This window comes from Patagioenas fasciata, chromosome 25 (assembly GCF_037038585.1).
Source record: "Patagioenas fasciata isolate bPatFas1 chromosome 25, bPatFas1.hap1, whole genome shotgun sequence".
Classification (NCBI taxonomy): Eukaryota; Metazoa; Chordata; class Aves; order Columbiformes; family Columbidae; genus Patagioenas; species Patagioenas fasciata.
In genome coordinates this window covers 4,134,509-4,159,212 of record NC_092544.1, presented here as the reverse complement: position 1 = coordinate 4,159,212, position 24,704 = coordinate 4,134,509, and the positions used below count along the sequence as shown (strand labels likewise).

The window sequence follows — 24,704 nt, the reverse complement described above, 5'->3', positions numbered from 1 at the left end:
AAGTTGCCAGAACACTTGAGACTTTAGTGCAAATGAATTCCCGGGGCTGGTGCACGTGCTGAGCGTTACAGAAGCCGTTACCCAATTCACAAATAACAATCTGTACTGATGAACCTGTGTGGACTTCAGAGAACTGGCACCGAGTGGAGCATCACCCCGGCCCCGGCGATGACGCTGTTACCAATGCAGAAGGGCCAAAAAACAGGGCAACAGAGCGATGGCCTTTTCACCTGCCAACCCCATCATGCCGGTAACCTCTGGTGCGGGAGGCCCGTCCAAAACAAACACGCCGTGTTTATTTAGCAGCACCAACCGGCTGAAAAGCCCATCCTATAAGCGAGCAGCTACGGAGGGACCGCACAGTCGCTGGTCTGGAAGGGAAAGATGCCACAGTGTGCCACAGCAGCACTGCCGCGGGACGGCCCGCGGGGACAGGTACGGGCTGGGGGTCTCTCGTCCTCTCGAGGGGACTGGAATGACGGAGGGGACCGAACGGACGGAGGGGGCAGCGGCAGCTCCGCGGTCTCGAACCGCGGTCCCAGCAGGGCGGCGGTCATGTGGCCGCGAAGCCACGCCCCAGCTTTGGTCACGTGTGGCGGTGGGCGCGATCACGTGAGCAGAGATGGCGGCGGCGCGGCAGCTGCTCCCGCGCTGGGCGGTGTCGCTGCGGCCGGTGAGCGGGGCCGGGGGGGAGAAGCGAAGCGCCGGGGCCGCGCTGACGCTGTCCTGTGTCCCTCTGCCCCCAGGTGAGCGGCGCGGCGGCGGCCGGAGCGCTCCCGAAGCGGGTGAAGGTGGTGGAGGTGGGGCCGCGGGACGGGCTCCAGAACGAGAAGGTACGATCGGCCTGGGGGTCCTGGGGACAGCAGGGTGACCATGAGCCAGCACTGGGCCCTTGTGGCCAGGAAGGCCAATGGTACCTGGGGTGAATTAGAAGGGGGTGGTCAGTAGGTCAGAGAGGTTCTCCTGCCCCTCTGCTCTGCCCTGGGGAGACCACACCTGGAATCTTGTGTCCAGTTGTGGCCCCTCAGCTCCAGAAGGACAGGGAACTGCTGGAGAGAGTCCAGCGCAGCCACCAAGATGCTGAAGGGAGTGGAGCATCTCCCGTGTGAGGAAAGGCTGAGGGAGCTGGGGCTCTGGAGCTGGAGAAGAGGAGACTGAGGGGGGACTCATTCCTGGGGATCAATATGGAAAGGGGCAGTGTCAGGAGGATGGAGCCAGGCTCTTCTGGGTGACAACCAGTGACAGGACAAGGGGCAATGGGTGCAAACTGGAACACAGGAGGTTCTGCTTAAATTTGAGAAGAAACTTGTTGGGGATGAGGGTGGCAGAGCCTGGCCCAGGCTGCCCAGGGAGGTTGTGGAGTCTCCTTCTCTGCAGACATTCAAACCCGCCTGGACCCCTTCCTGTGGAACCTCAGCTGGGTGTTCCTGCTCCATGGGGGATTGCACTGGATGAGCTTTCCAGGGCCCTTCAACCCCTGACATTCTGTGTGATTCTGGGCTCCTCACGGCAGGGGGCTCTGACTAAATACCCATAACGTGCTGTTGTGCCCCAGAGGCAGGGGCATTTTTAAAAAAACACTTTGGTTTGATGTTGAAAGATGAGGAGTTTTGTCAATGGGGGAAAAGTTTATTGTGGAAATAATGTGCTTATTTTTCTTCTTCCTAGAATGTTGTACCAACACCGGTGAAAATCAATTTAATCAATATGCTGTCAGAGACGGGGCTGCAGGTTATAGAGGCCACCAGCTTTGTTTCCCCCAAGTGGGTTCCTCAGGTCAGTATCCAAATGGGATTTACAATTGTATGTTAAAAATAGTGATGCAATGAAAAGAATCTCTCTGCTCCAAAACTCTTGTTACTGTGGCTTGTAACTGGGCAAGAAGCAGCGAAGTCAAACAGGAGCTTGCAATATCACAGAGCTTCCCTTTGCACCCTGGGAAGGAGCAAACACGCAGCTGGAAGGCAAACAAACAGCCGGTTGTGCAGGTGCTGGTGCCAGCTCGGTTGGTGGCTGAACCCTGATTCTTCACAGAGCGCGTCGCCCTTTGCCCTCCAGAGGCCCCTTTCTCTTCTTGCTAAATTCTGCCGTCCCAGTTCTTAAAAACAAATCTCAAAAACGATTTTACAGTTTACAGAAGCGGACGTCGTCACCCTGAGAAACCTTTCCTTGTTTGCTTTGCAGATGGCTGACCACACTGAAGTCATGCAAGGGATTAATAAATTACCTGGTGTCAGTTATCCTGTGCTGACCCCCAATCTGAAAGGATTTCAGGCGGCGGTAAGAGAGTGTCCTTGGTGCTTCATGAACGTTTCAACTGCGGTTAAGGGTGGGAAATGCATCTTTCATTCTGGCAGGCAGCAGGCTCAGCTTGTTCCTTTACAAGGGATCGTTGTTCTGGGGGGATAGAAACCTGTTGTTTATAGAAATAGAAAGAAAAGTAATGTGTTTTAATTGACGGTGATTCTTTCAATCTTATCTGCGTTTCCTGTAGCCCTCCCAACGACATCCAGTGGATGTAGCTTTACTGCTGCGTCTGCAACTTTACGCTTCCTTTGATGACAAACTTGGATGTGTCATCGTGTTTTTGCTGTAGAACGAGCTGAGGAAAGGATTGGGCTATTCGGGAAAGAACTGAGGAAAAGCTGTCTTTTATAAAATGAGAGGACTGTAGTCATGGTTTTGCTTGTCATTTCCCTTGTAAGGGAAGTCGGGTTGCTTTAATTTAGGCTTCATCTTGGCAGGTGGCAGCGGGGGCCAAAGAAGTGTCGATCTTTGGAGCAGCATCCGAGCTCTTCACCAAGAAGAACATCAACTGCTCCATAGAGGAGAGTCTGGAGCGGTTCAGTGAAGTGATGACGGCAGCGAGAGCAGCCAGCGTTCCTGTGCGGGGGTAGGGAGCTCCTGCTGCGAGCGGAGCGTTGATCAGTCCCTTTGGATTCCATCCTGTGCAGCTCTGGGGAGTGGGGTTTCTTTTAGACTTTACCCCTTTTTGGGGGTGTCTCTCTGCTGTGAGCAGACATGAGCTTGGTGCACTGGGAACCATTCGTTTGGAAACACCACCGCACTAATTTTTCATGTCCATGGAAGTAGTTGTTGCATGGTTAATCGTGTAAGCTTTCTCTGCTGGGCTGATTTTTAGAATGTGAAATTAATTCTTCCAAGAAATACTGCACAAGTCCTGACTAATCTGGCCAGTAAAGCGTCGTGTCAGTTCTCTAGCTAAAAGTGTGTATTTTTTTTTAACCATAGATACGTTTCCTGTGTCCTTGGATGTCCCTATGAGGGGAAGATTTCTGCAGCTAAAGTTGCAGAGGTGAGTTCATCCTAAATACAACCAGGCTCTTGGGGAGGTTTTTGGCTGCCTGTTGTGGCTGTGAGTTGTGCAGTGAGGGTTGGAGGATGTGTCAACCATTTAGCTGAGCACTGGGGGAGGTCACAGTTGCCTCCACAGGAAGGGAGGCCTGGATGTAGCTGAAATGGGTGAGGGAATTCAGGAAGGTGTGGGGACCTGGAGATGTTTGATCCCAGAACAGAGTCTCCGGGCAGTTTTTCCTGCTGCTGTTGTGTTCCAGGGAAGCAAGCTCTGATTCTTCTGGCTCCATCTCTGGGGAAGGGAATAGCAAAGCTGCCTTTCCATTAAAAGCCTCTTGGCTTTTGGACAGGTCTCGAAGAAGATGTACTCGATGGGGTGCTACGAGATTTCCCTCGGGGACACCATCGGCATTGGGACCCCGGGGAGCATGAGGGAGATGCTGACAGCGGTGATGAAAGAGGTGCCGGTTGGGGCTCTTGCTGTTCACTGTCACGACACCTATGGACAGGCTCTTGCCAACATCTTGGTAGCGCTTCAGGTGAGATTCTCGCATTGCAGCGTCTCACCCTTCCTCGAGTTTCTTCTGTCCTTGCTTGTGAACCGTAGATTTGAGGAGCAGGACCGTGGTTTGTGCTTTAAGGGGAGTTTACTGAGAGCAGTGTTGTTTGCAGATGGGTGTGAGCGTGGTGGATGCGTCCGTCGCTGGCCTTGGGGGCTGCCCCTACGCCCAGGGAGCTTCTGGAAACGTCGCTACGGAGGACTTGGTGTACATGCTGAACGGCCTGGGCATCCACACGGTGAGCGCGAGCAGCTCTTGACTGCAGGAGCCGAGCCTCTCGCGCTGTTTGGGCTTCAGTGGGGATTCAAAACTCATCCCAGGGAGCCCAAACGTGGCGATTGCAGCTGCAGGGTCACTCTGGTGCTGCTGTGCGGCTCAGCCAGGCTGTCTGGTCTCACCACGACACCAGGAGCATTTTGTCCTCTCCTGCAATTTGACCCTCACTCTCAGAGTCGCATTAGTGAGCAGTGGGCGCTCAGCACCACGTTAAAGTACCGGTTGGACTCCATGACCTCCAGGTCTCTTCCAACCAAAATAATTCTATAATTCAACCCTCAGGCTCCCTCGCCACTGCTAACCTCTCGCAGTGACACCAGTCGTTACTGGGCAGCTTTAAGTGGTAGAACCGGTACCAAGGCATGTCCTATCTTTTGTCCCATGAAGGGTGTGGACCTGCAGAAGCTGATGGACACGGGCACGTTCATTTGCAACGCTCTCAACAGACGCACCAATTCCAAAGTGTCGCAGGCGTCGTGCAGACTGTGATACTGAACCGAGTTTCTCCTTGGACCAAAAAGCAAGTCAGGTTTCGGTGTTGGCCATTCCGTTCTGACCCTCAGCGCGCCTTCCCGTGCTTGAGGCAAAATGTGTAATCCACTAGAATCTATGAAGAAATGAAAAAAATGAGAAGATTGTGTTCAACCTTGAGGCCGTTAGCCATTTGCCTTGGAGAGGGGAGGATGCGACGTGCTGAGAAGGGACAGCTGCCCCGCTCACCATTCGGCACCAGCTCAGGACCACGTCCCGGAACTTCTCCCTTAGGAGCTGCTTGTGATAAACTACCAGCAGAGGATAAACCACAGCTTTTCCAGTTAGAGCACTTCTCCAGGTCAGGCCTGACCCTTCTCCCCTCTCTCTCCTCGCTCTAGATGTTAAGACTGAAAGCAAAACGTTCCTCTTGGTGATTAAAGCATCGCCTTGGACCTTCTGTCTTAGCATTTAGGGGTTGTAATAAAGACTGTATCTGTTGTAAGATACTTCTAACTACTAGGAGTAATAAGCACATTATTTAATATTCTAAACTACTAGAAATTTGGGTTAACTAAGCCAGTGAAAGAGCTTTTGCTGCTGGTTTCCTTCCAAGTGCCTCAACGTGGAACTGCTGCATCCTTGTGGGCTGTGGCCCATCCCCTGAGGGCAAACGGTGTGAAACACGCTTACTCTGTACGCACACGTACTCCTCAGGGCACACAGGTCCCAGGGGAGTCTCCCCCAATCTTCTATTTAAAATAATTTATTTTACAAGTTTATTTCTGAGACTGGAGACAAGTGCAAATACACCATCTTCTCTGAGGTGGGTCTGTAGCCCTGTGCCGCACCTCTGTCAGTGGACTGGGTGTCTCCGCATCACTTAAATACGCTGTAACAATTAAATAAACAGTAACACTGAAAGAGCTGGAATCGGTGAATCTATCGGTGGGTTTGAGCCCGGGGCTCGGTGGGCTCCTCCCGCCGCCAGGGGGCGCTGCGGAACGCCTGGCGCAAGCCCCGCTCTGCGTGCACTGGGGTTTGGCCACGCCCCTTCACACTGCCCGCCAATGGTAGCCGCCCTTCCACGCTGCGCCCCGCCTAGGGGGCGTGGTCACTCAGGTCGCGCATGCGCGTTCGCTGGCTTTTTGTCCCCGCTGCCGCGCCGTAGGGAGCGGCGGTGACACGTTTCCATGGGACAGCGGGGCGCGTGGCAGCGGCGGGGGCGGGGAGCGCGGCCGGGCCTTAAAGGGGCCGCACCCGGCGCGGGAGCAGAGCGGGTGCGGCGGCGCGAGCGGAGCGGAGCGGCGGGTGAGCGGCCGGGGAGGAGCGGGGTGAGCCGGGCTCGAGGGTGGGTTGCGAGACGGGGGACGCGCTGCTGGGCTCGCCGTTAGCTGGGAGCTCCCATGGCCCGGCCGGGCCCCTGAGGTAAATCCAGACCCGAGGTATCTCCAGACTCTGAGGTACATCCAGACCCCTGAGGTACATCCAGACTCTGAGGTAAATCCAGACCCTGAGGTATCTCCAGACCCCGGAGATAAACTGAGCCCCTCAGGGCACCCCCAGCCCCACAGGGACCCGGTTCCAACCCCTCACGTTCACCCTGGACCCAACCCCAGCCCCGGGCAGTCCGCAGTCCCTCGGGAGACCCCGGCCCAGCCCCACGGACACCCCAGCCCTGCAGGAGCTGCAGCCCCGCACTGACAGGTGCTGCTGTCCCACATCCACACCTTGTCCCACATCCACACCTTGTCCCACATCCACACCTTGTCCCACATCCACACCTTGTCCCACATCCACACCCTATCCCAGGGGCCCCTGTCCTGCTCCCCTGCCGGGCTAAAAGCTGCGTTATTTTGCCTTTCCAGCCCTCACCTGCTCTGGCCTCCACTGGAGGTGCCTCCGCTGGCTGCCACAGCAGACACAGGGCAGTTTAGGGGGCTTAGTTTGGTTTTCAACCTGAGGCGCAGCTCTGGGAGTGACTGAAGTCACCCAGGGAGGAAAATTCCCCCATGCCTCCTCCACATGCCTTCATAATAAAGTGAATTCTCCCTCCTTCCTACTGGACAGGAGCTGCTGCTCGTTTCCCAGAGACAGGCGCTTTCTTGCAGGTTATTTTCCTTGTTTCCACTTTGTGTGTGTCGGCAAATGTCCCTGTGGGCTGCAGCAATCTGGTGCCACCTTTGTGGGAAGCCGGGGAGGAACAGGGCCAGGGCTGGGGCTGGAGGGAGCGCTGGGGCTGATGTGGAAAGGGGATTTCAGAGCAGGAGGGAAAATGGGGAATGGGGGAAAATGTTAGAGCTGATGTCCCTGAGGAGACCGCACAAGTTCATACTGTTTGGTGAATCCTTGCCTTTGTGCTTAGGGGTGAATCAGCCTGAGGGGTTTGTGCTGCAGGATATGGGTGACACCAGGATCTCATTTAGCAGGAAGAGCAGAAGGGTTTTTTCCTGGTGTGTGACAAGTGTCAGATAAACCCTCCCTGTCCCGGAGGTGTGACCCACGTCGCAGGGTGTGCCACAGCCTGCCCAGCCCCTTCCTCCCCGGATCTAGCGCTCAAGGGCCTTTCCTCCCGCAGGAAACCATGGCAGAGAAGATCCTGGTGACCGGCGGCGCTGGCTACATCGGCAGTCACTGCGTGCTGGAGCTGGTGGAGGCTGGCTACGTTCCTGTGGTCATAGACAACTTCCACAATGCCATCCGAGGTACAAGAGCTTTCATCCTTTCCCACACAAGGGGCTTGGCCCCTCTCAACCTGTACTGGGACCTCCAGCTATCCCAGCGCCTCATCCCTTCCCTGTCCCCAGGGGCAGACGCGCTCCCCGAGAGCCTCCGGCGTGTGCAGCAGATCGTGTGCCAGCCCGTCCTCTTCCAGGAGCTGGATATCACCGACGGGGCAGCGCTGCAGGAGCTCTTCAGTAAGGTGAGAGCAGGAGCTGCAGTGCCCCAGGGAGGGCTCAGGGTCTCTGAGGGCTTTGTGCTGGGGGTGGAAGTCGGGAGATCTGGCCTGGGGAGGACAGTGCTGAGGAAATTCTGTGATCAGCAAATGTTCCTCTGAACAATGGAGACTGTGTGGTCTGAGCTGAATGAAACTCCTGGGGAAATTTCTGGCTGGTTTCTTGCCTGGAAATTCTATCTCCAGTTGCTGCAGCACTGACACCAAGCTCTCTCCCCCTCTGCAGCACCATTTCTCAGCCGTGATACACCTGGCGGGGCTGAAGGCTGTGGGGGAGTCTGTGCAGAAGCCGCTGGAGTACTACAGGGTGAACCTCACCGGGACCATCCGGCTGCTGGAGGTGAGCGGAGCCGGGACGCAGCGTGTGGTGCTGGGGGACAGCTCTGGGTGTGATCCTGCTCATGGGGGCTGAGCTGGATGGTGTGGAGCTCGCTGGCTCAGCGGCAGCTGGTCCCTGCTCCCCAGACCATGAAAGCCCACGGCGTGAGGAACATCGTGTTCAGCAGCTCTGCCACCGTCTACGGAGACCCCAAGTACCTGCCCCTGGATGAGAACCACCCGGTTGGAGGCTGCACCAACCCCTATGGCAAATCCAAGTACTTCATCGAGGAAATGATTCGCGATCTGTGCAGAGCAGAGAAGGTGAGGAGCTGCCCGAAGGCGTGCAGAGCTGGGAACTGAGGTCTATACACACCAGAGCATGTTGGGGTGAGCTCGCAGCGCTGCATCGTCCCCATGCAGCCGCGTTTTTGTGTCTCCCCAGGACTGGAACGCTGTCCTCCTGCGCTATTTCAACCCGATTGGTGCCCATGAGTCAGGCATGATCGGAGAAGATCCTCAGGGGATCCCAAACAACCTCATGCCCTACGTGGCGCAGGTACGGCCCCGCTGTGGCCTTCAGGGACCCCTGGGCTCGCAGTGTCTGTGGGGGGCACAGGCTGAGGGGGTTCTCACTGCTGGTCCCTCTGCAGGTGGCTGTGGGACGCCGGGAATTCCTGAGCGTGTTCGGGAATGACTACAAGACAGACGATGGAACAGGTGTGTCATGGAATGGGGGGAGCAGGGACACCTCCTCACGCAGGGCAGCCATCGCAGTCCCCAGCCCTGCGGGAGGGATTTGTGCTCACCCTCTGTGTCCTTGCAGGCGTCAGGGATTACATCCACGTCGTGGATCTGGCCAAGGGCCATATTGCTGCTTTGAAGAAGCTCAAGGAGAACTGCGGCTGCAAGGTACCGAGAGGGCCGTTGTCTGGGGTGCAGCTGGGCCTGGGCCAGGCTCTCCCGGCCCCCAGGGATCTAAAGAGGGGGGTCTGGCCCTTCTCCCCTCGCAAGAGCAGCCAACCCACATCCCTTCTCCTCCTCCCAGATCTACAATCTGGGCACAGGCAGTGGCTACTCCGTCCTGCAGATGGTCCAGGCCATGGAGAAAGCCTCAGGGAGGGAGGTAAGGTCTGACTCACAGCACCACAGGCATAGAGCCAGCTGCTCCCACCAGCCACCCCAAGCTGTCACTGTCACAGCAGCCCTTGTGCCCATGGCAGGGGCCTTGGCTGAGTCCCCTCTGCCGACCCCCAGCCCCCACATTGTGTGTTCCCTGCAGATCAAGTACAAGATCACGGGCCGGCGGGAGGGGGACGTGGCGTCCTGCTATGCTGACCCAGCGCTGGCCCAGCGCGAGCTGGGCTGGAAAGCTGCCTTCGGCCTGGACAAGATGTGTGAGTGTCCCCCCTCCCCAGCACGCCGTGTGCCACCCGCTGTCCCTCTCCTGTCCCACCCCTCACTGCTGCTCTCTCCCTGTTGCAGGTGAGGATCTGTGGCGATGGCAGCTGCAGAATCCCACAGGCTTCAGCAAGAACTGAGCTGGCTCCCCCCACACCTTTTCCCTTGACGACCAGTGTGGTTTTAGGGGCCAAGTTCTATCTCCCACATGCTGGAGGAGCCCCTGCCAGGCTGCAGCAGCCCCCGCTGCCCATAGATGTGGCTGGCACCTGGTTTTGCTTCCACGTTGCCTGTGGCAGCTGCTTCCGTGGCCACGTTGCCAAAGGCTGCTCAGGCGCCGGCTCCACTGTCACACACTGCTCCTATTTATTACCAGCAGCTCTAACGCCTTCGGGAGGCAGCGATGACGCAGTCAGCCTGGTTGGCTGGCAGCTGGATTAATGACTTATGCTACTAAATTATGAATTGAGCTGTTGTTTTCTTTTTAAATAAACTTTCTTATTTTCTAAGCGGCAGGTCTGTTCTGCATCCCCTCGGAAATGGCAGCTGGGGGCCTCGCGCTCACCCGCTCCCTCCGCCCCTCGTCCTGCCCGGCTGCGAATGATGCCAGCTCAGCTCTGGGAGAGGTTTATCATTTATTTAACCTTGTTTCTGACTCTGTGGAACACACACACACAAAAAAACCCCAAACATTTACAAGGAAGACAAAAGAGAGAGAAAGAAAAAGAAGAAAAAGAAAGGAGGAAAAAAAAAGCTGTATTGAGGAATGGAAAGAAGCCGTTCACCCTCCTGGGTCCTCGGCCTGGCCCCTGCTCAGGAATGCTCTGCCGAGGGGCCGGTGCCCGAGGACGGCCACGAGTCCTGGGCCCCCACCGGCCCCCCAGTTCCAGTTCACAGTCAAAGAGGTCGGTCTGTCCGTCCGCCAGCCCTCAGGTAACCCGCCAGGAGCTGCGTCCCCGTCCCAGCCAGCCCCCCCGTGCGTCCCGCCCGCCGGAGGGGAGGACACAGCAGCTTGAAAACAGACAAAGGAGAAGAAACAGCAGGACTGAAGCCCAAGGGGAAGAGCCGCGCTCCCCCTGCCACCAGCAGCAGCAGCTCCGCTGGTTTAAGACTTCCTAAGGGGAGGGGAAAAAAACTAAACACCCCAACCAACCCAAACCAACCGAAGGATGGGTCTGACAGATCCGACTCTCCGGAGAGCGGGTTATTGCTTTGCGCATCCCAGGGCAGGGCTGGAGCAGGGCTGCCTGTGACAAGCCCCACAAAACAGCCCGAAAAACACCCCAGGGTGGTGCCAGCCCCAGTCCCACGGGCCACCGAGCTGAGGCTCCATGGGGCGAGGGCCGGCCGGGCATGGACCCAGAGCCGGAGTGTGCAGGAGGGAGCGACAGCCCATGGACCAAGAGGGTTTTGTGGTGTTTTCTTTTTTAAAAGACACTTACAGCTCCAGCCCCGAGGGGCCCAGAGGGGCAGCGGGCTCAGCCCGTGGCCGAGAGGTGAGGAGACGGGCAACGCTGCTCAACAGCAAGTGCCCTCGGCCCTGTGTGAGGGGACGGGGATGGCCAGGAGCCCACCCACGGAGGGGACATTCAGGGCCCTGCGCCCGGGGAGCTGCTCTGCTGGCGGGGATGGGAGAGGACAAACCTTGGGCACAGCCCCCAGCCAGGCAGGGAAAAGCTGCCGGGGAAACCTGTGATTGTTTGTGGAAATGCCAAGAGCCCGCAGCCCTCGCCCTGGGGGGCATGGAGAGCCCCCCGAGATGGGGCACGGTGGCACCTGGGCGTTCGGTGCTGGTGAGATGATGGCTGGGAGCAAAGCTGCTTCCTCCAGCTGCACCGGAGCCGTCCCTGGGCTGGGGGGCTCTCCTCGCCTCTCCTCTCCCTCCCCGTGCCAGCCCGAGCGCCAAGGGAAGGAGAAGTAGCAGCCAGAGAGACGTTAAGGACCGGGCCAGTGCCAGGTGGGCTCCGTGGCCAAACCGTTCGGACAGCGGCTGTAAACGGCAGCGCTTTGGGGCTCAGGGTGCAAGGAGAACCTTGGGGACCCCTCACCGGGCTGAGGGGGAGATTGTAAAAGCAACAGGAGGAGGATGAGGAAGGAGGCGATTATCGCGAGGAGGGCTGAGCCCGCCGGGGAGTGTGCGTGTGTGACAGGGCAGGGGCCGTGGCCCCGTGCGAGGGGGTGCAGAGGCTGCGCGGATGCGGTTCTGCCGCCCCCGGCGATGGGGCGGCCTTGGGCTGGGCCTGGGGGCGTCCGCAGGAGAGTCCCGGGTTCCCGAGTTCCGATGGAAAACCCGAGAGTCGCCTGAGCGGAGGCCGAGAGCAGCCACGGGGAGAAGGGGCTGAGGAGCAGGGGGAGCCCCAGCCCTGCGCCCACCCCGCCGCACGGGGGGAACCTCCCACCACTAATACTGTTACAAAAAGAAACCCAAACCCAACAAAAAGCCTCGCCCATGCCCGACCGGGAGCCGAGGGGTTGGTGACACCCACAGAAACCACTTGGAGCAAGAGGAGGAGAGAAAAGGCCACGCCAAGACTCGCCTTAGCTCCAATCTCAGCTCCGGGAGCAGCGAGGGGACATGGGGCACCCCCGGCCGGGGAGGACACAGTGTGAGGAGATGGGGAGCGGCGGGAGGTGTGGTGGGGTGGCCATGGCTTCCGTTTGCAGCGGACGGGTCACAGGGGACAGATCGGCGCCTGCGACCTCGGTGTCCTTCCCTGTGACAGTCTCGATTGGGCTCCGCTTAGATCCGGGGCAACAGCTTCTCAATGAATTCCTTCACCGCCATCATCTCCTGCCGGGAGGACAGAGCCGTCACCCCGGGGGCTCCTCAAGGGCTGTCCCTTGTCCCAGGCGTGGGGACACCCAGCCTCCCCAGAGTGAACTGGGGCAACAAACTCACTGACCTGAGGGCAGGAACTGTGCATCACGCCGGGATAGGTTTTGAACTGGACCTTGGTGGGGGTGACGACAGATTTCAGCTTCTCTGCAGTGAGGGCCCCGAAGCGGACGGGGATCATGGGATCCATCTCCCCATGGCACTGCAGGATGGCGATGTCCTTGTTCACGCCGTTATTTGCCGCCTGTGGCAAGGAAAGAAATGCTCAGGGGTGCCCAGGAGAGGGGCAGGTGCTTTACCTGTGTCCCCACACACATCACAGGGCAGGTCGCCACCTTGAGAGGGACGTGGCAGACCTAATGAATCCCAGAATGTCAGGGGTTGGAAGGGACCTGGAAAGCTCATCCAGTGCAATCCCCCCATGGAGCAGGAACACCCAGCTGAGGTTCCACAGGAAGGTGTCCAGGCGGGTTTGAATGTCTGCAGAGAAGGAGACTCCACAACCTCCCTGGGCAGCCTGGGCCAGGCTCTGCCACCCTCATCCCCAACAAGTTTCTTCTCCAATTTAAGTGGAACCTCCTGTGTTCCAGTTTGCATCCATTGCCCCTTGTCCTGTCACTGGTTGTCACCGAGAAGAGCCTGGCTCCATCCTCCTGACACTCACCCTTTATATATCTGTAAACATTAATGAGTCCCCCCTCAGTCTCCTCTTCTCCAGCTCCAGAGCCCCAGCTCCCTCAGCCTTTCCTCACACGGGAGATGCTCCACTCCCTTCAGCATCTTGGTGGCTGCGCTGGACTCTCTCCAGCAGTTCCCTGTCCTTCTGGAGCTGAGGGGCCACAACTGGACACAATATTCCAGGTGTGGTCTCCCCAGGGCAGAGCAGAGGGGCAGGAGAACCTCTCTGACCTACTGACCACCCCCTTCTAACCCACCCCAGGTACCATTGGCCTTCCTGGCCACAAGGGCCCAGTGCTGCCTCACTGACACCACATCTGCTGCCCGACCACCAAACGCCTCCTCCCACCAGGACCCAGCTGCCACCAGGTGCTTATGGAGCCGATCAGCTCATGGATGCCCACACCAGACAGAGGCCCAATCTCTGTGCCCTCCCCTGCCCCAGGACCACAGGATGAAACCCCCATCACAGACACCTCATCCAGCAGCCCCGTGTTCACACCGCAGCGACTCCAGATGGAAAACTTCCCCCCCCGCCCCAACCCTCCCCAGGGACACACGCGGTGGTGGCAGCAGCACAAGTACCTGCGGGAAGGCTTTGTGCAGCGGGAGCCAGCAGCTGAGCGCCACGATGCCGGCCAGCTGGTGCTGGCACGTGAGAGCCGTGTACAGCGACAAGGCACCGCCCTGCCGCACATTAGAAAAGTTCGTTAGTGCTGCAGGGGGATCTGCAACCCCGGGACCCACCCGGGACACTCAGCACCCAGCCAGGATACCGAGCACCCACCAGTGTCCTGGCCACAGACACTCCCTTTGAGGGGCATTTTTGGAAGGGGAAGAGGGAACCTAATGCTCAGCCCTCGCAGTTCAGCTCACCTGTGAGAAGCCCCCCAGGATGATGCGGTTGGGTGGGATCCCGTTCTTCATCTCATGCTCGATAATCGCTTTAACTGGAAGGAGAAGACAGAGAAACGGGTCAGTGAAAAGGCGTGGGGGGCTGAAGAGCAGCATGTGAGGGCTGAGTGCATGCACAGGACACTTGGCTGGTCAGGGAGAGGTCCTAGGGACCAAACATACTCATATCCAGCCCGGGAGAAGGTGGGTGGGATCACAGGCGAGCAGGAAGGAGGGAGAGGTGGAACATCTGCCCCCATCCCAATGAGGGAGAAGCACCCAGGGGCTCGGCGCTTCCCCCTCCCCAAAGCTTCTTACTGTTTTCTGCGGCTTTCTTGATCCCAGCTTCATCCTCGGGTGCGTCTGGAGTCAACCCCATCAGATCAAACCTGGGAGAAGACGCGGGTTGAGCCCCAACACTCCCCCATCACCCCGGCCGTGGGAGGTGGGAGCAGCGTGTGCTCTGCCCCGACTCCCGCAGGGCAGCGGATTTTGGCTTTTCAGCCCCCACACCCCTCCCACTCCCCAAAATACCCTCAGAGGATCCCCGCCCCCAGCCCTGCTGCCCAAAGCACTGACCATGAGGGCATAACCATCTTCATGTTGAGTGTCACCGGGATTCGGGGCCTGCGGAGAAAACAGTTTGGGTGTTTTAATTCAAGCGCACGAGTGGAAAATGCGAGCTGAGGGGAGCGAGGTGACCGTCCCTCCTGAGGGACAGCAGTGCATCAGTGCCACCAGCCCCAGCCTGGGGGCTACATGGTGACCCAGGGATCACCCGGGAGCCCCGAGTGGATCCCAGTGGCTCCCAGGCGTTGCCAAGCAGCTCGTCTGGGGAGCAGAGCACCCGCGTCCCTCTGCTGCTGCTGCTGAGCCGGGAGATGCCGTTGGAGCAGCGGAGAGGGGACAGCGGGCACAGAGTCCCTGCTGCCGGGGACACCGCAGTGGCAGAGCAACCCCAGCCCGGTGAGTGCCCCCCTGCTATGGACACCAGGGAGTGATTCCTCCCCTTGCTGCTGAGCCCCCTCCTGCCTGACCAGGGGACGGAGAAGGAGCTCCAGAGCTTTCAGCTGTCACTGCAGCCTGGGCAGCAGCGCCACAGCCCACCCAGACCCCCCAAAGCCAGGACAGCACTTACGCGTGAGGACAGATGTATTTCACATAAGGGAGGCGGATGGAGGAGAGAGCGTCAGCCCAGCTGTGCCTGGGGAGAGAGAACAGGGAGCTCAAGGGCTGCTGTAGCATTTTGGAGGACGCTGGCAAAGATGAGGCGATTTCCCCCACGGAAAAGCTTTTCTCCAAGGCTGCCATCCCATGCCCTGATGTTATTTTCCCAGGTCCTGCCCATTCTGGCAGCCTGAATCCCAATGGGAATGCCTGGTGCAGATCTGCAGCAGCAGACACAACCCCAGTGCACAAAGCCCCGCAGCTGGAACCGGAGGAGCTGCGGTCAGCGAGGGAGGACGGACACTCCTCTAAGGCAGGTTAGAGATGCTCTCACGTAGACACAACCCAACTTCCCAGCCCTCCCAAGGGCTGGAAAATCCGCAGTGCTTATCTGCCTGCCTTGAAGGAAGCAGAAAATCAAACCCGCAGGAGGCGGGGGGCTGCTGGGACCATAAATATTCAAGCTGAAGCGCAGGCAGCCGCTGGCTGGCGGTTCCCAGCGAGGATCGGCTCTCAGACCCAGCTCAAAGCCCCTGACAAGCCCCGGGAGAGCAGCAAACCAGGCGTCACGGCCAGCGCCAGGAACACTCACCCCGTGTCTCCAAGGCCATGTAAAAAAATGACCTGTTAAATTAAGCAGAAAAACAAAGGAATTAGGTGGTGCGCCAGCTGCTGTCCGGGGAGGGCGGCGGGGCTGGGCGGGCAGGGAAGCGGGAAACGCCAATTAGTCACTAACGAGAGACGCTAACAGGGGGGAATGAGCCGGTGCTAATGATGGGTCTCTGCAGCTCTGAGTGTGAGGGATGGGTGGAACGGGCTCGTCACCGTGACACAGAACCTGCTGTCATCAGGGCCACTTTGGGGGTGTCACCGGCCCTGCAGCCGCTCCGGGGAGCAGAGACCAGGGGGGATGGAGTGTCCATGCTGGGCTGCACTGCACCGTGCAGAGCTGAGCGCACCCAGGACTCAAAAAACCAACGCGAGGACTCCAAAACCCCATTCCGAGAACACACAAACGCAACTCGAGAACTCACAAACCCACCCCGGGGACCCACAAATCCATCCTAAGGACTCACAAACCCACCCCTAAGACTCAAAAACTCAACCTGAGGACTCGCAAACCCACCCCGAGGACTCACAAACCCATCCTGAGGACTCACAAACGCACCCCAAGGACTCACAAACCCAACCCAAGGACTCACAAACGCACCCCGAGGACTCACAAACGCACCCCGAGGACTCACAAACGCACCCCGAGGACCCGCAAACCCACCCCGAGGACCCGCAAACCCACCCCGAGGACCCGCAAACCCTCCACTACAGGCTTTGCATCTCAGCCCCGAGCAGCCCCCAAACGCAGCCTGTGGGGCCCCAGCGAAGGGGAGAGCGCTTCCTTTGAACGATTTTCTTTTAAAACCTTAAATAGGCAAATCAGATCCAACTCCCAACAACCTCCCAGCAGGTCAAGCCCAACCATGAGGCTGTGCCACGCACCAGGAACAACCCCAGCCCAAAGGACAGCTCCTTTCCCCCTGCAAGACAAGAACCCGCTGGTCCCACATCCCCGTTGATGCCCCAAGACACACAAGGGGCTTCGGGATCAGCTCACGGTCCCCCCCGAGCCCCGATCTGCAGAAAGCGGAGAAGCAGGGGGGTCCGGTTCTTACCGCCGCGGTCTCCCGCTCTGCCCCTGAGACCGTCACTGCGTCAGCGAGGAGGGGGACAGACATGTTGTTACCACACATACACCGAGAGGGACTCAGACACTGGCACCTGCAGGACAGACGGACAAAGGTAAGGCAGGAAAATACTCCCGTCTGCCACCCTGGCAACTCTTTGCTCCAGAAGGACCGGCTGTTTGGGGGAAAATTAAAGAGCAGGTGAAGACTTTGATGTTGAAGCCCTTGGGACAGCCGGGAAGCTGAAAACGCTCTTCACGCCGCAGCACCAGAGCGGGGATGCACGTGTGGGGTGCTCCAAGCGTTAAAATTGCTGTTTCTGTTCCACCTCGGCGCCCGAGTTGTTTCTGTGCCGGTGACAACGTGGGCAGAGGGCGACGCGGAGCCCCGGCGTCCCCTCAGTCCCTGCTCCGCGGGGACGCAGGAAACAGCACGGGCTTTATGGTGCTAATAAATATTATGGCACTAATAAACGGGCCAGCCCGCTTTTATGGGGCTGCGTGGGGATAAACTGGAAGCCGCACGGAGCTGGTGTCCCCCAGCGAGGCCATCGCTGTCATGATGACCCCCCCATGGCAGCACCTCCCGATGGGACAGTCGATGGCGTTTGTTCCCAGCCTGGCGCAAATCGCTAAAACTCCCGCTCCTCACACAGAGGCCTTAAGCCCCGCTTAACCAGCTGGGTCTAATGAGACCAGAGCACGTTTCCATCATATCCCGCCTGCTGCCAGGAGCAAGATCAGCCCCCCTCGTCCGCTCGAAGCTTCGCATCTCACAGCGAGCTTAGGGATGCGGGTTAGCGCCAGGGTTAGGTTATGGCTGGACTCAGTGATCCTGAGGGTCTTTTCCAACCTAAATGATCCTATGAGCACCATCCCCAGCGCGGTTTGCAGCACCTGAACCCCCAAAGAGCTCCCGGTACCCCAGCAAACAGCCTCACCTGGCACAAACAGCCGCCTCCTCTACCACGACCTGCCCGACTCGTTTCCCCAGCCGCTTCCTGACTCGAAAATACAAACACCGGGAACAACAAGCTCCTCGGGTCTGGCCAAGCCGCGCGGCCCACGTGCCGGTGAGTACTCGGGGTCAAAACAGGCGGCCGGGAAACGCGGCACCTGCCAAACCCCGGCGGGAGGAGCCGTAAATAACAGCGGCTGCCAAATGGAAGAGGCTGAGACGCGCTGGTGGCTCTGCCTGGTTCACAGAAATTCAGGAAAATTATAGGGTTGGGGGTCAGGGCTGCACGGAGCACACGGGGGTCACTGCTCAGGACACCCCGGATTTCTTGGGGGTGTTACTGCCCCGTTCTAGGGGTGTTGAAAGGATCCACGGGCACAAGAAGAGGCACCTGAGAGGCTGAACACACCAGGGAGAGATGGACGGGACCCTCGCGGAGGGATGGATGGGACCCCCGGGGAGGGACAGACCAGGACCCCCAGGGAGAGACGGACGGGACCCCCTGGGAGGGAGGGACGGACCGGGACCCCCGGGGGTCTGTGCTTGCACAAAACCCTCATTTGTAAAAAAGAAAACAATAATAAAATAAGCGGATTTGGGTCCAATTGGAACTGTTTTGGAGCCGGGGCACCCCACACCCGCCCCCGCGACCGCCGCCTTCGTCAGGGCGGGAGCGCGTGGTTAATTGGTGTTAATTAACGTGTTCCGGCCTCTCCCGTAGGCCCGAAGCGGCGGGGGGTGGGGAGCGGCAGCAGGAGGCGGGAGGAACCCCCGCGGGAAGCAGATGCACTCCCGGCACGGCCGTTTTCGGTGGGAATGCGGCTTTTTTGGGTTTTTTCCGGGGTTCGGGGGGCCCCTGCGGCCCCGGTCCCGCCTGCGCGCGCTCCCGCCGCCCCGAGCACGAGGCCGCGCAGCGCCGGGACCCGCCCTCGGTGCCACAACCGCGGCGGAGCGGGAAGGGGGGGACTCGGAGCCCCCCGAGCCCGGCACGCAGCTGCACCAGCCGGATCTACCGCCCTCCCCCATCCCCGTTAAGCGCCGCGGGGAACGGGCCCCTCAGCCCGCCCCGTTCTCCCGCCGCATCCCCCATCCCCGCGGCACCGGGAGCCCCCCCCGCCCCGGTTCACCTCGGGGCTCCCCCCCCGCCGTGCCCCGGTGGTACGTCCCGCTCCCCCCTTTCCCCCCGCTCCCCGCACCTCTCCCGCGGGCCCGGCGCGCGCTCTCCTCCCGGCTCCCCCGACGCGCTCCCACCGGAACTTCCGCCCACCGGGTCGCGGCTGGGGCAGCGCGGCGGAAGTGACGCGCGGGGCGGCCGTTGTGAGCGGGGCTGAAGCGATCGCGGCGGGAACGGCGGGAGGTTAACGGGAGTTTATTTGAGGTTAACGGGGAGAGGCCGCGGGCGGCCCCGCTCCTCCATTGTCACCAGAGCGGCCCCGCCTCCCCTTCCCGCCTCCCCATTCGCCCCCTCCCCGCCTCACGCTCCCCGCGGGGCCGCCCCACGTTAACGGGAACAGGCCACAGCTCTGCACCTCACGCGTTTTATTATCAGGCGGAGACGTAAACGGTCCCGGCGCTGCCTAAAGACCGAGTGTCCCGTTCCGAGAGCAGCTCCGCGGGACCCACCACCCGCTGCCCTCAGCGGCCGCCTCTGCACGGGCACCGCACACCCGGTTTTCCGAGGCGAAGACCGAAACGTAAAGCTGATCCAACCCTCTCCAGCGCTTCAGGAAGGCGTTTCTGTCCGACTCAGCCCCTCACGTCCGTGCGCTGGTGCCAGGGCCTCGGGGAGGTTCCAACCGCGCCCTTAGGAGATGAAGTGAGTCTGGGGGGTGATTTGTTCCAGCTTGTGATCGGCCGGGTTCGCCGATGCTTCGTAATTGCAGATGGTGACCTCGTGGCGATGAGCCTGAGTTCAGATTAAACGTGTTAGTCCAGAGAACAGAACTCAAGTCCCTCCTAAAACAGCTGAGCAGGTTCCCAGCTTATGGATTTTTCCATCACAGACCTTCCATCCACAGAACCCTCACCCCTAGAGCTCAACTTAAACTATGATTTCAAGCCCTTTTCACACTGTTTGCACAGTCTCACTCATCTCTGCTCTCACCCACCTCCGTCCACTCTCCTTTCAGGCCTATATAAAATATCTTCGTTGTCTCTGCTCCAAAGTTCTTCGGAAAGTGGATGGAGAGGTGGTAAACATTGGAGAAACGGGCAATTCTGAAAGAAAACGCGCTGAAAGTGGAGCCAGGCTGCTGTACCACATGTTGCTCCTACCCGAATTCAAGAAAGACTTGGGAGCAAAAGACTGAGGGGGCTGGAGCAGCATGGGACGCAACACTGGGATGATTCTGCACCCCAAAATTCCTGAGTTGCAGGCACAGGCACCCCCCTGGCTCTGGGAAGGATGTTTTCAGACCAGAGCTTGCACCCCCAAGGGCAGGATGGAGCCGTGGATGCAAATTCTACTGTGGGCAGCTCTGAGATGACAAGGGAAGGACCTGCCCCCTGCTAACCCCTTCCTAAAATGCAGCAGCATGTGTGCAGGATGATGGAGCTCAGCACCCGTGCTCAGAAGGAGCAGCCCCCGCGTCCCCACGCCGTACTTGGTGGGGTATTCCAGCTCGCCCCGCGGGTCCCGGTTCAGGCTGAACGTCTGGTCGGGTTCCCTGCCTGCATCATCGAAGGACATGTGAGGAATGTTCTTGAACCTGGGAAGAGACAGAGGAAACCCAGGGAGTTATTAACACACAGCTCAGCTAATTGGTTTCCTCACCATCCATTAGCACTGCCTGGCTTCTTCTCAACAGTAAGAAACTGCATTTGCTTTGATTTCTGAGGGAGAAGATACCAACGTCACTACAAAGTATCAGCACATTCCAGAATATCCAAAACCCTGAAAAAACCACAAGGAAAAGCAAGAAACAAAGCTTGGGAGATACAGATCCAGAGCCCAGGACACTGGAGACCAAGGACAATGAGGCCTCCATCAAGGTGCATTTCTTCCCCCACAAGCAAAAATTGCAAAGTACTCAATACTCTTTCCTTTTGGATTAAAAAATACATCTTCCCAGCACAGCATCTCACCCAAATGTTCTAATTAAAATCAGTGCCCCGTTTCTCTAGAGAAGGCAGCAAGCAGCCTTGCTCATCCCCATACAAGTTACAGTTTATTTTTCCCTCCTGGGCCGCTGGAAGGACAGAGGTGACACAGGGAAACGCTGCTCCCCCACCCCACGCACCTCGCTGGGTGCTCAGGCACCAGAATCATCGCTCTCATTAGCTACGAGTTAATTAGTTCTGTTTAGGCTCCAGCAAAGGTAATGCTCGTTTTACTCACAGCCTCATCTCCGCTGGATGCGTATCGTCATCTTCTCCCATCACAATCACTCCTTTTAATTTGACGTTTCCCGTAAACCTTTCGAGAGATGCAGGAGTGGTGTTTTCACCTTCATTCTCCCCAAATCAGCCCCGGTTCCGTGCCTCATTCCCGGGAGCGTAAAGGCGAGGAAGGAGCCCTGCCAGCAGCCGAACCGATGCCGGAGGAGCTCGGGGAAGGAACTTACGGGATGTTAAACAGAAGCTCCTCGTCATCATCGCTTTCTACGAACTGGAGAGAAAAGCGAAGCCGGTCAGGGCGAACTCGGCTGTGCAGGTACACGAGGGTCGCACCGGGGGCTGGGAGAACACGGTGGGCGCCCTCGGAGAGACCCACAATACCCCGCTGGTTCCCGCCCCGCGCCGCCCGGTTCTCCGCCGCAGGCCCCGTCCCGGCCCCACCTGTGTGCGGTCACCGCGCTCCTCCCAAGCGCGGAAGACGAGCGCGCCGCTGCCCTCGCGGCGCTCGTTGAGGCACTGTAGGCGCTGCCGGTCGATGCGCAGGTAGAGCCCCCAGGCCGCGCCCCGCTCCGGGTCCCCGCCGATCGCCGCCGCCGTTTCCCCGCAGCAGCAGCAATGCCCGTGCCCGTGCGCCATGGCCGCGCCACGCCCACCGCGCCTGCGTGCTGCCGCCGCCCCGCCCACCGCGCAGGGAAACCACGCCCACCGCGCAGGGAAACCACGCCCACTGCACTGTCGCCCTGCCCACCAAACCGTGTCACCCCGCCCATGGCGCCTGCGCGCTGCCGCCGCCCCGCCCAGCACACTGTCGCCCCGCCCCACCTGTATTGAATATGAGCATTATTGGTTTGCTTTATTCCTCCAAGTTGTGTGAAGTGACGGTCCGTACTGTGCAACTAAATCAGTGTCTCATTTCAGAATGGTGTGTAAACTACTGAGCGAGATCTGTGAGCACGTTCGTTGCCTGTACAAGCTCTGACACTGTGTCAGTGCTGGATTTGCTGCTCTCATTTGCCCACGCCTGCACTCTTTCTGATTATGAAAAGTTTCTTCATTGATTATATGATTATGGCCAGATAAAGACCCTCCCGTTGGAGAATATCCAGGCTGTTTGGTCTGGTTGTCCAATTGCTAAGCCCACATGACACCTTTTTTGGGTCTCCATAGGCTTTAGGTGAGTGTCTCTGGTCTATCATTGCTGGTTTTATGCTGATCTTCTCTCTGTCTCCATTCATTGAAATTACATCCGGCCATTTAGCTGCTGTAAGTCTTCACAGCCATTCTTTTCAAGACAGCCAGTTTAAGCATATTCTATTCAAAAGCAAGTCTTTGAGCACTTAAATATGAGAAGAAACTTGTTCCTGGTGAGGGTGGCAGAGCCTGGCCCAGGGTGCCCAGGAAGGTTGTGGAGTCTCCTTCTCTGCAGACATTCAAACCCGCCTGGACCCCTTCCTGTGGAACCTCAGCTGGGTGTTCCTGCTCCATGGGGGGATTGCACTGGATGAGCTTTCCAGGGCCCTTCAACCCCTCACATTCTGGGATTCTGTGAGCACTCTGAGTTTACAGTTCTGTTCTGAAAGGGCACAAGTTAATATAGGTGGATCAACATTATCAACAGCACCGACATAGCCCGCCCACTGCACTGTGGCCACGCCCACTACACCTATATACGGATGTAGCCCCGCCCCTCGCACTCTCGCCCCGCCCACAGCGTCGTAACTCCCTGCCCGTCGCGCTCTGGCCCGCCCACCGACTCTCACCGCCCCGCCCATCACACTCTCGCCCCGCCCACAGCTCCTGAGGCCGCGCCCATCTTGTCCGCTCCGCCCACCGACTCTCGACGCCCCGCCCACATCAATCCTGACGCCACGCCCATCGCGCTCCGCCACGCCCACCTCACTCTCGCCCCGCCCACCGCCGCCGAACACGTCGCGCCCAGCACGGCTCCCGGTGAACCGAGACACCCCCGGTTCACCCCGGGGAGGGAGCTCGGCCCCAGCCCGGCCCCGGGCGGACCCCGGGGAACGTCGGGCTGCGCTGGCAGGAAGAGAGCAAATCTGCTTCTCAGCAGCGCCAAGGACAGCTCCTGGGGTTTAAACTTGGGGCTGGTTCCAGCCAGGAGCAGGGACGGGAGCTGGGACCTGGTGTGTTAAACATTAATTGCTCAGAGACAGAAAAGAACGAGCAGACACGGTCCAGTGTTTGGCTTTTATTGAGACATGATTGTTCTCTTTTCATATAACTTATCTAATTAAAATATTCATCTTAGTTACCACAAAAAAAAAAAAAAAGGGGGAACATAAAAAATTGTATGTACAGAGTTGGGACCAAAATACAAATGCAAGTCAAAGTCACTCGCCCTCCTGCCCGTGTTCCTTATCCCAACACCAGCGGGGCAGCAAAGGGGGAAGAGGCAGCTCTGCTCCGTTCCTTTGCGCAGCACAGAAAAATTGCACAACTTAACACCCTGGGCACTGAGACTGGGAACAGAACGAGCACTTTTACCCCAGACTTGGCTTAGTTCGTGTCTCATGGACGTAACTCTGTTGGTGCCGCTTCTGTCTGCGTGGTTTTGGTGCCTGAGCCAAGGGAAGGGCAGTGGGACCCACTCAGCACAAACAGGCTGCTCCGAGAAGGAAGATGCATCACCCCATAACAGCAACGCTTTGGGAAATACCCACGTCTAATTACGTAGCTGTGGCATTAATTAAGTGGCAGTTTAGCGGTGCCCGAGATTGTTCTCGGGCCTCACCCAGATCCATTGGGGCCTGAAGACAATGCCAGACTCCGCTTCTCTGCCCTCTGCCCCTACCCCCAGTGCAGGGAGAAATAAACGGTAGCACAACAGTCAGCACAAGATAATATATTGTTATCTAATTAAAAGTACAGCAAAATTAAATACAGCAACAACGCAAGAGTAAGGAGCCATTATTTTACAGCACAACACACACTGAAATGCTGCACGGTAACACTAAAGCATCTGGGACTGTAATGAACTTACAGCACGTGAGAGTCTGAGAACATTTTTCCAAGACCTTCAAAATAAGAGAAGAACAGACCAAGTAAACACGAGACGGGTGTTCAGAATGGTTTAAAATTAAGAAGAAAAAAAAAAAAGGAGAAAAGGGAAGAAAGAAACCAACAGAAACCAGAGGCATACAGGGATTTTTCTAGAGCTCTTTCTTCACAGCAACGTTTCCCCCAGTCAGCGCGCACAGACAGCTCCACTGCTTCGGCATTTGGCAGCCACAGAAACCCAGCAGAACTTCCCAAAAGCTGCCACCACCAACAGCATCCGCTACTGGCACCTTTTCCACCCGCGCAGCCAAGTCCTAGGGCAGCAAATATGGCTTGGAACGGGAGGATCTCCCCTTTCGATCCAGTCAGACCCCTAAGCACTAACAGAGGGGCCGTGTCCCTCGCCACACGACCTGGGTCTAACCAGCTCCATCCTCTGCTCGCACCACCTTGGGTTGAGTTTATTTTTGAGACCAACATAACCCACAGGTAGAAACATTCACCGCTATAAGGCTTCACTTTGAACAGCGAGTGCCCCGTTGCGTCCAGCTGCTCGCTCGCTGCTGCGAGTCCCCCTGAAATCACACACCTCGTGCAACACTCGTGCTCCACCAGGTCACATCTCACACCCTTTCCCTCCAGAGCTCCGGTTCCTCAGACACCAAGTACAGCCAAGCTTTGGGAACTCCTGCTACGCAGGACATGCATAAAAACCAAACCACATTCTGTTATTCCCTCCTCTCCGACCCCAGTCAAGTGGTTTCAGGTTCAGAGACTAAAATCCTTGCTTTTTCCAGAGGAAAACATACAGGGAAAAGACAGGATTTAAGCACCAGCTTCCA

The 24,704-nt window shown here is 58.2% G+C and overlaps 4 protein-coding genes and 1 long non-coding RNA gene across 8 annotated transcripts; 3 read left to right on the top strand and 2 right to left on the bottom strand.

Annotated features, from left to right (window-relative positions):
* Positions 1-265: 265 nt before the first annotated feature.
* Positions 266-5,546, top strand: HMGCL (3-hydroxy-3-methylglutaryl-CoA lyase). 2 transcript variants are annotated; one of them, XM_065857410.2, is made up of 9 exons: positions 266-435; positions 747-833; positions 1,669-1,776; positions 2,185-2,280; positions 2,745-2,893; positions 3,253-3,316; positions 3,666-3,854; positions 3,988-4,113; positions 4,539-5,546. In XM_065857410.2, the coding sequence occupies exons 1-9, from the start codon at positions 385-387 to the stop codon at positions 4,638-4,640; spliced, it is 972 nt and encodes a 323-aa protein (XP_065713482.1). In that variant the 5' UTR covers positions 266-384; the 3' UTR covers positions 4,641-5,546. The 2 variants fall into 2 exon arrangements, with proteins under 2 accessions (XP_065713482.1, XP_065713481.1); XM_065857409.2 differs by lacking the exon at positions 266-435 and adding an exon at positions 534-673.
* Positions 5,547-5,814: 268 nt separating this feature from the next.
* Positions 5,815-9,574, top strand: GALE (UDP-galactose-4-epimerase). Of its 2 annotated transcripts, XM_065857189.2 has the most exons (12): positions 5,815-5,933; positions 6,693-6,733; positions 7,201-7,327; positions 7,430-7,545; positions 7,805-7,918; positions 8,044-8,220; positions 8,342-8,455; positions 8,550-8,616; positions 8,723-8,808; positions 8,945-9,022; positions 9,179-9,293; positions 9,382-9,574. In XM_065857189.2, the coding sequence occupies exons 1-12, from the start codon at positions 5,816-5,818 to the stop codon at positions 9,435-9,437; spliced, it is 1,209 nt and encodes a 402-aa protein (XP_065713261.2). In that variant the 5' UTR covers position 5,815; the 3' UTR covers positions 9,438-9,574. The 2 variants fall into 2 exon arrangements, with proteins under 2 accessions (XP_065713261.2, XP_065713260.1); XM_065857188.1 differs by lacking the exon at positions 6,693-6,733 and having other exon boundaries at positions 5,826-5,933.
* A 339-nt stretch (positions 9,575-9,913) lies between these two features.
* Positions 9,914-18,800, bottom strand: LYPLA2 (lysophospholipase 2). Of its 2 annotated transcripts, XM_065857090.2 has the most exons (10): positions 18,705-18,800; positions 16,540-16,645; positions 15,465-15,496; positions 14,844-14,909; positions 14,285-14,332; positions 14,024-14,094; positions 13,688-13,761; positions 13,397-13,498; positions 12,201-12,377; positions 9,914-12,088 (listed from the first exon to the last, which is right to left on the bottom strand). In XM_065857090.2, exons 2-10 carry the CDS (start codon positions 16,615-16,617, stop codon positions 12,038-12,040), a joined length of 699 nt encoding a protein of 232 aa, XP_065713162.1. In that variant the 5' UTR covers positions 16,618-16,645; positions 18,705-18,800; the 3' UTR covers positions 9,914-12,037. The 2 variants fall into 2 exon arrangements, with proteins under 2 accessions (XP_065713162.1, XP_071655011.1); XM_071798910.1 differs by lacking the exons at positions 15,465-15,496; positions 18,705-18,800 and having other exon boundaries at positions 16,540-16,588.
* A 230-nt stretch (positions 18,801-19,030) lies between these two features.
* Positions 19,031-21,528, bottom strand: PITHD1 (PITH domain containing 1). Its single transcript, XM_065857091.2, has 6 exons — positions 21,286-21,528; positions 21,072-21,115; positions 20,846-20,923; positions 20,112-20,216; positions 19,617-19,725; positions 19,031-19,414 (listed from the first exon to the last, which is right to left on the bottom strand). The coding sequence occupies exons 1-6, from the start codon at positions 21,478-21,480 to the stop codon at positions 19,313-19,315; spliced, it is 633 nt and encodes a 210-aa protein (XP_065713163.1). The 5' UTR covers positions 21,481-21,528; the 3' UTR covers positions 19,031-19,312.
* LOC139825574 (uncharacterized) lies at positions 19,722-21,945 on the top strand. The gene is made up of 2 exons (XR_011735700.1): positions 19,722-21,160; positions 21,763-21,945. It is a non-coding gene; the product is annotated as an uncharacterized lncRNA (long non-coding RNA).
* The last annotated feature ends 2,759 nt before the right edge of the window (positions 21,946-24,704 follow it).

What these genes read in the sequence shown, in the direction of transcription:
- HMGCL (XM_065857410.2), top strand. Translation starts at nt 385, where the DNA reads ATGCCACAGTGTGCCACAGCAGCACTGCCGCGGGACGGCCCGCGGGGA. An exon ending in ACGGGCTCCAGAACGAGAAG is followed by an intron (nt 834 to 1,668) that starts GTACGATCGGCC and finishes TCTTCTTCCTAG; the next exon opens with AATGTTGTACCAACACCGGT. An exon ending in GCCAGCGTTCCTGTGCGGGG is followed by an intron (nt 2,894 to 3,252) that starts GTAGGGAGCTCC and finishes TTTTAACCATAG; the next exon opens with ATACGTTTCCTGTGTCCTTG.
- GALE (XM_065857189.2), top strand. Translation starts at nt 5,816, where the DNA reads ATGGGACAGCGGGGCGCGTGGCAGCGGCGGGGGCGGGGAGCGCGGCCG. An exon ending in AGAAAGCCTCAGGGAGGGAG is followed by an intron (nt 9,023 to 9,178) that starts GTAAGGTCTGAC and finishes TGTTCCCTGCAG; the next exon opens with ATCAAGTACAAGATCACGGG. An exon ending in CTTCGGCCTGGACAAGATGT is followed by an intron (nt 9,294 to 9,381) that starts GTGAGTGTCCCC and finishes TCCCTGTTGCAG; the next exon opens with GTGAGGATCTGTGGCGATGG.
- LYPLA2 (XM_065857090.2), bottom strand. Translation starts at nt 16,617, where the DNA reads ATGTGTGGTAACAACATGTCTGTCCCCCTCCTCGCTGACGCAGTGACG. An exon ending in AAGATGGTTATGCCCTCATG is followed by an intron (nt 14,095 to 14,284) that starts GTCAGTGCTTTG and finishes GTCTTCTCCCAG; the next exon opens with GTTTGATCTGATGGGGTTGA. An exon ending in TGCACAGTTCCTGCCCTCAG is followed by an intron (nt 12,089 to 12,200) that starts GTCAGTGAGTTT and finishes TCCTCCCGGCAG; the next exon opens with GAGATGATGGCGGTGAAGGA.
- PITHD1 (XM_065857091.2), bottom strand. Translation starts at nt 21,480, where the DNA reads ATGGCGCACGGGCACGGGCATTGCTGCTGCTGCGGGGAAACGGCGGCG. An exon ending in GAGCTGGAATACCCCACCAA is followed by an intron (nt 19,726 to 20,111) that starts GTACGGCGTGGG and finishes GTTTTCTTTCAG; the next exon opens with AATTGCCCGTTTCTCCAATG. An exon ending in TGAAAGGAGAGTGGACGGAG is followed by an intron (nt 19,415 to 19,616) that starts GTGGGTGAGAGC and finishes ATCTGAACTCAG; the next exon opens with GCTCATCGCCACGAGGTCAC.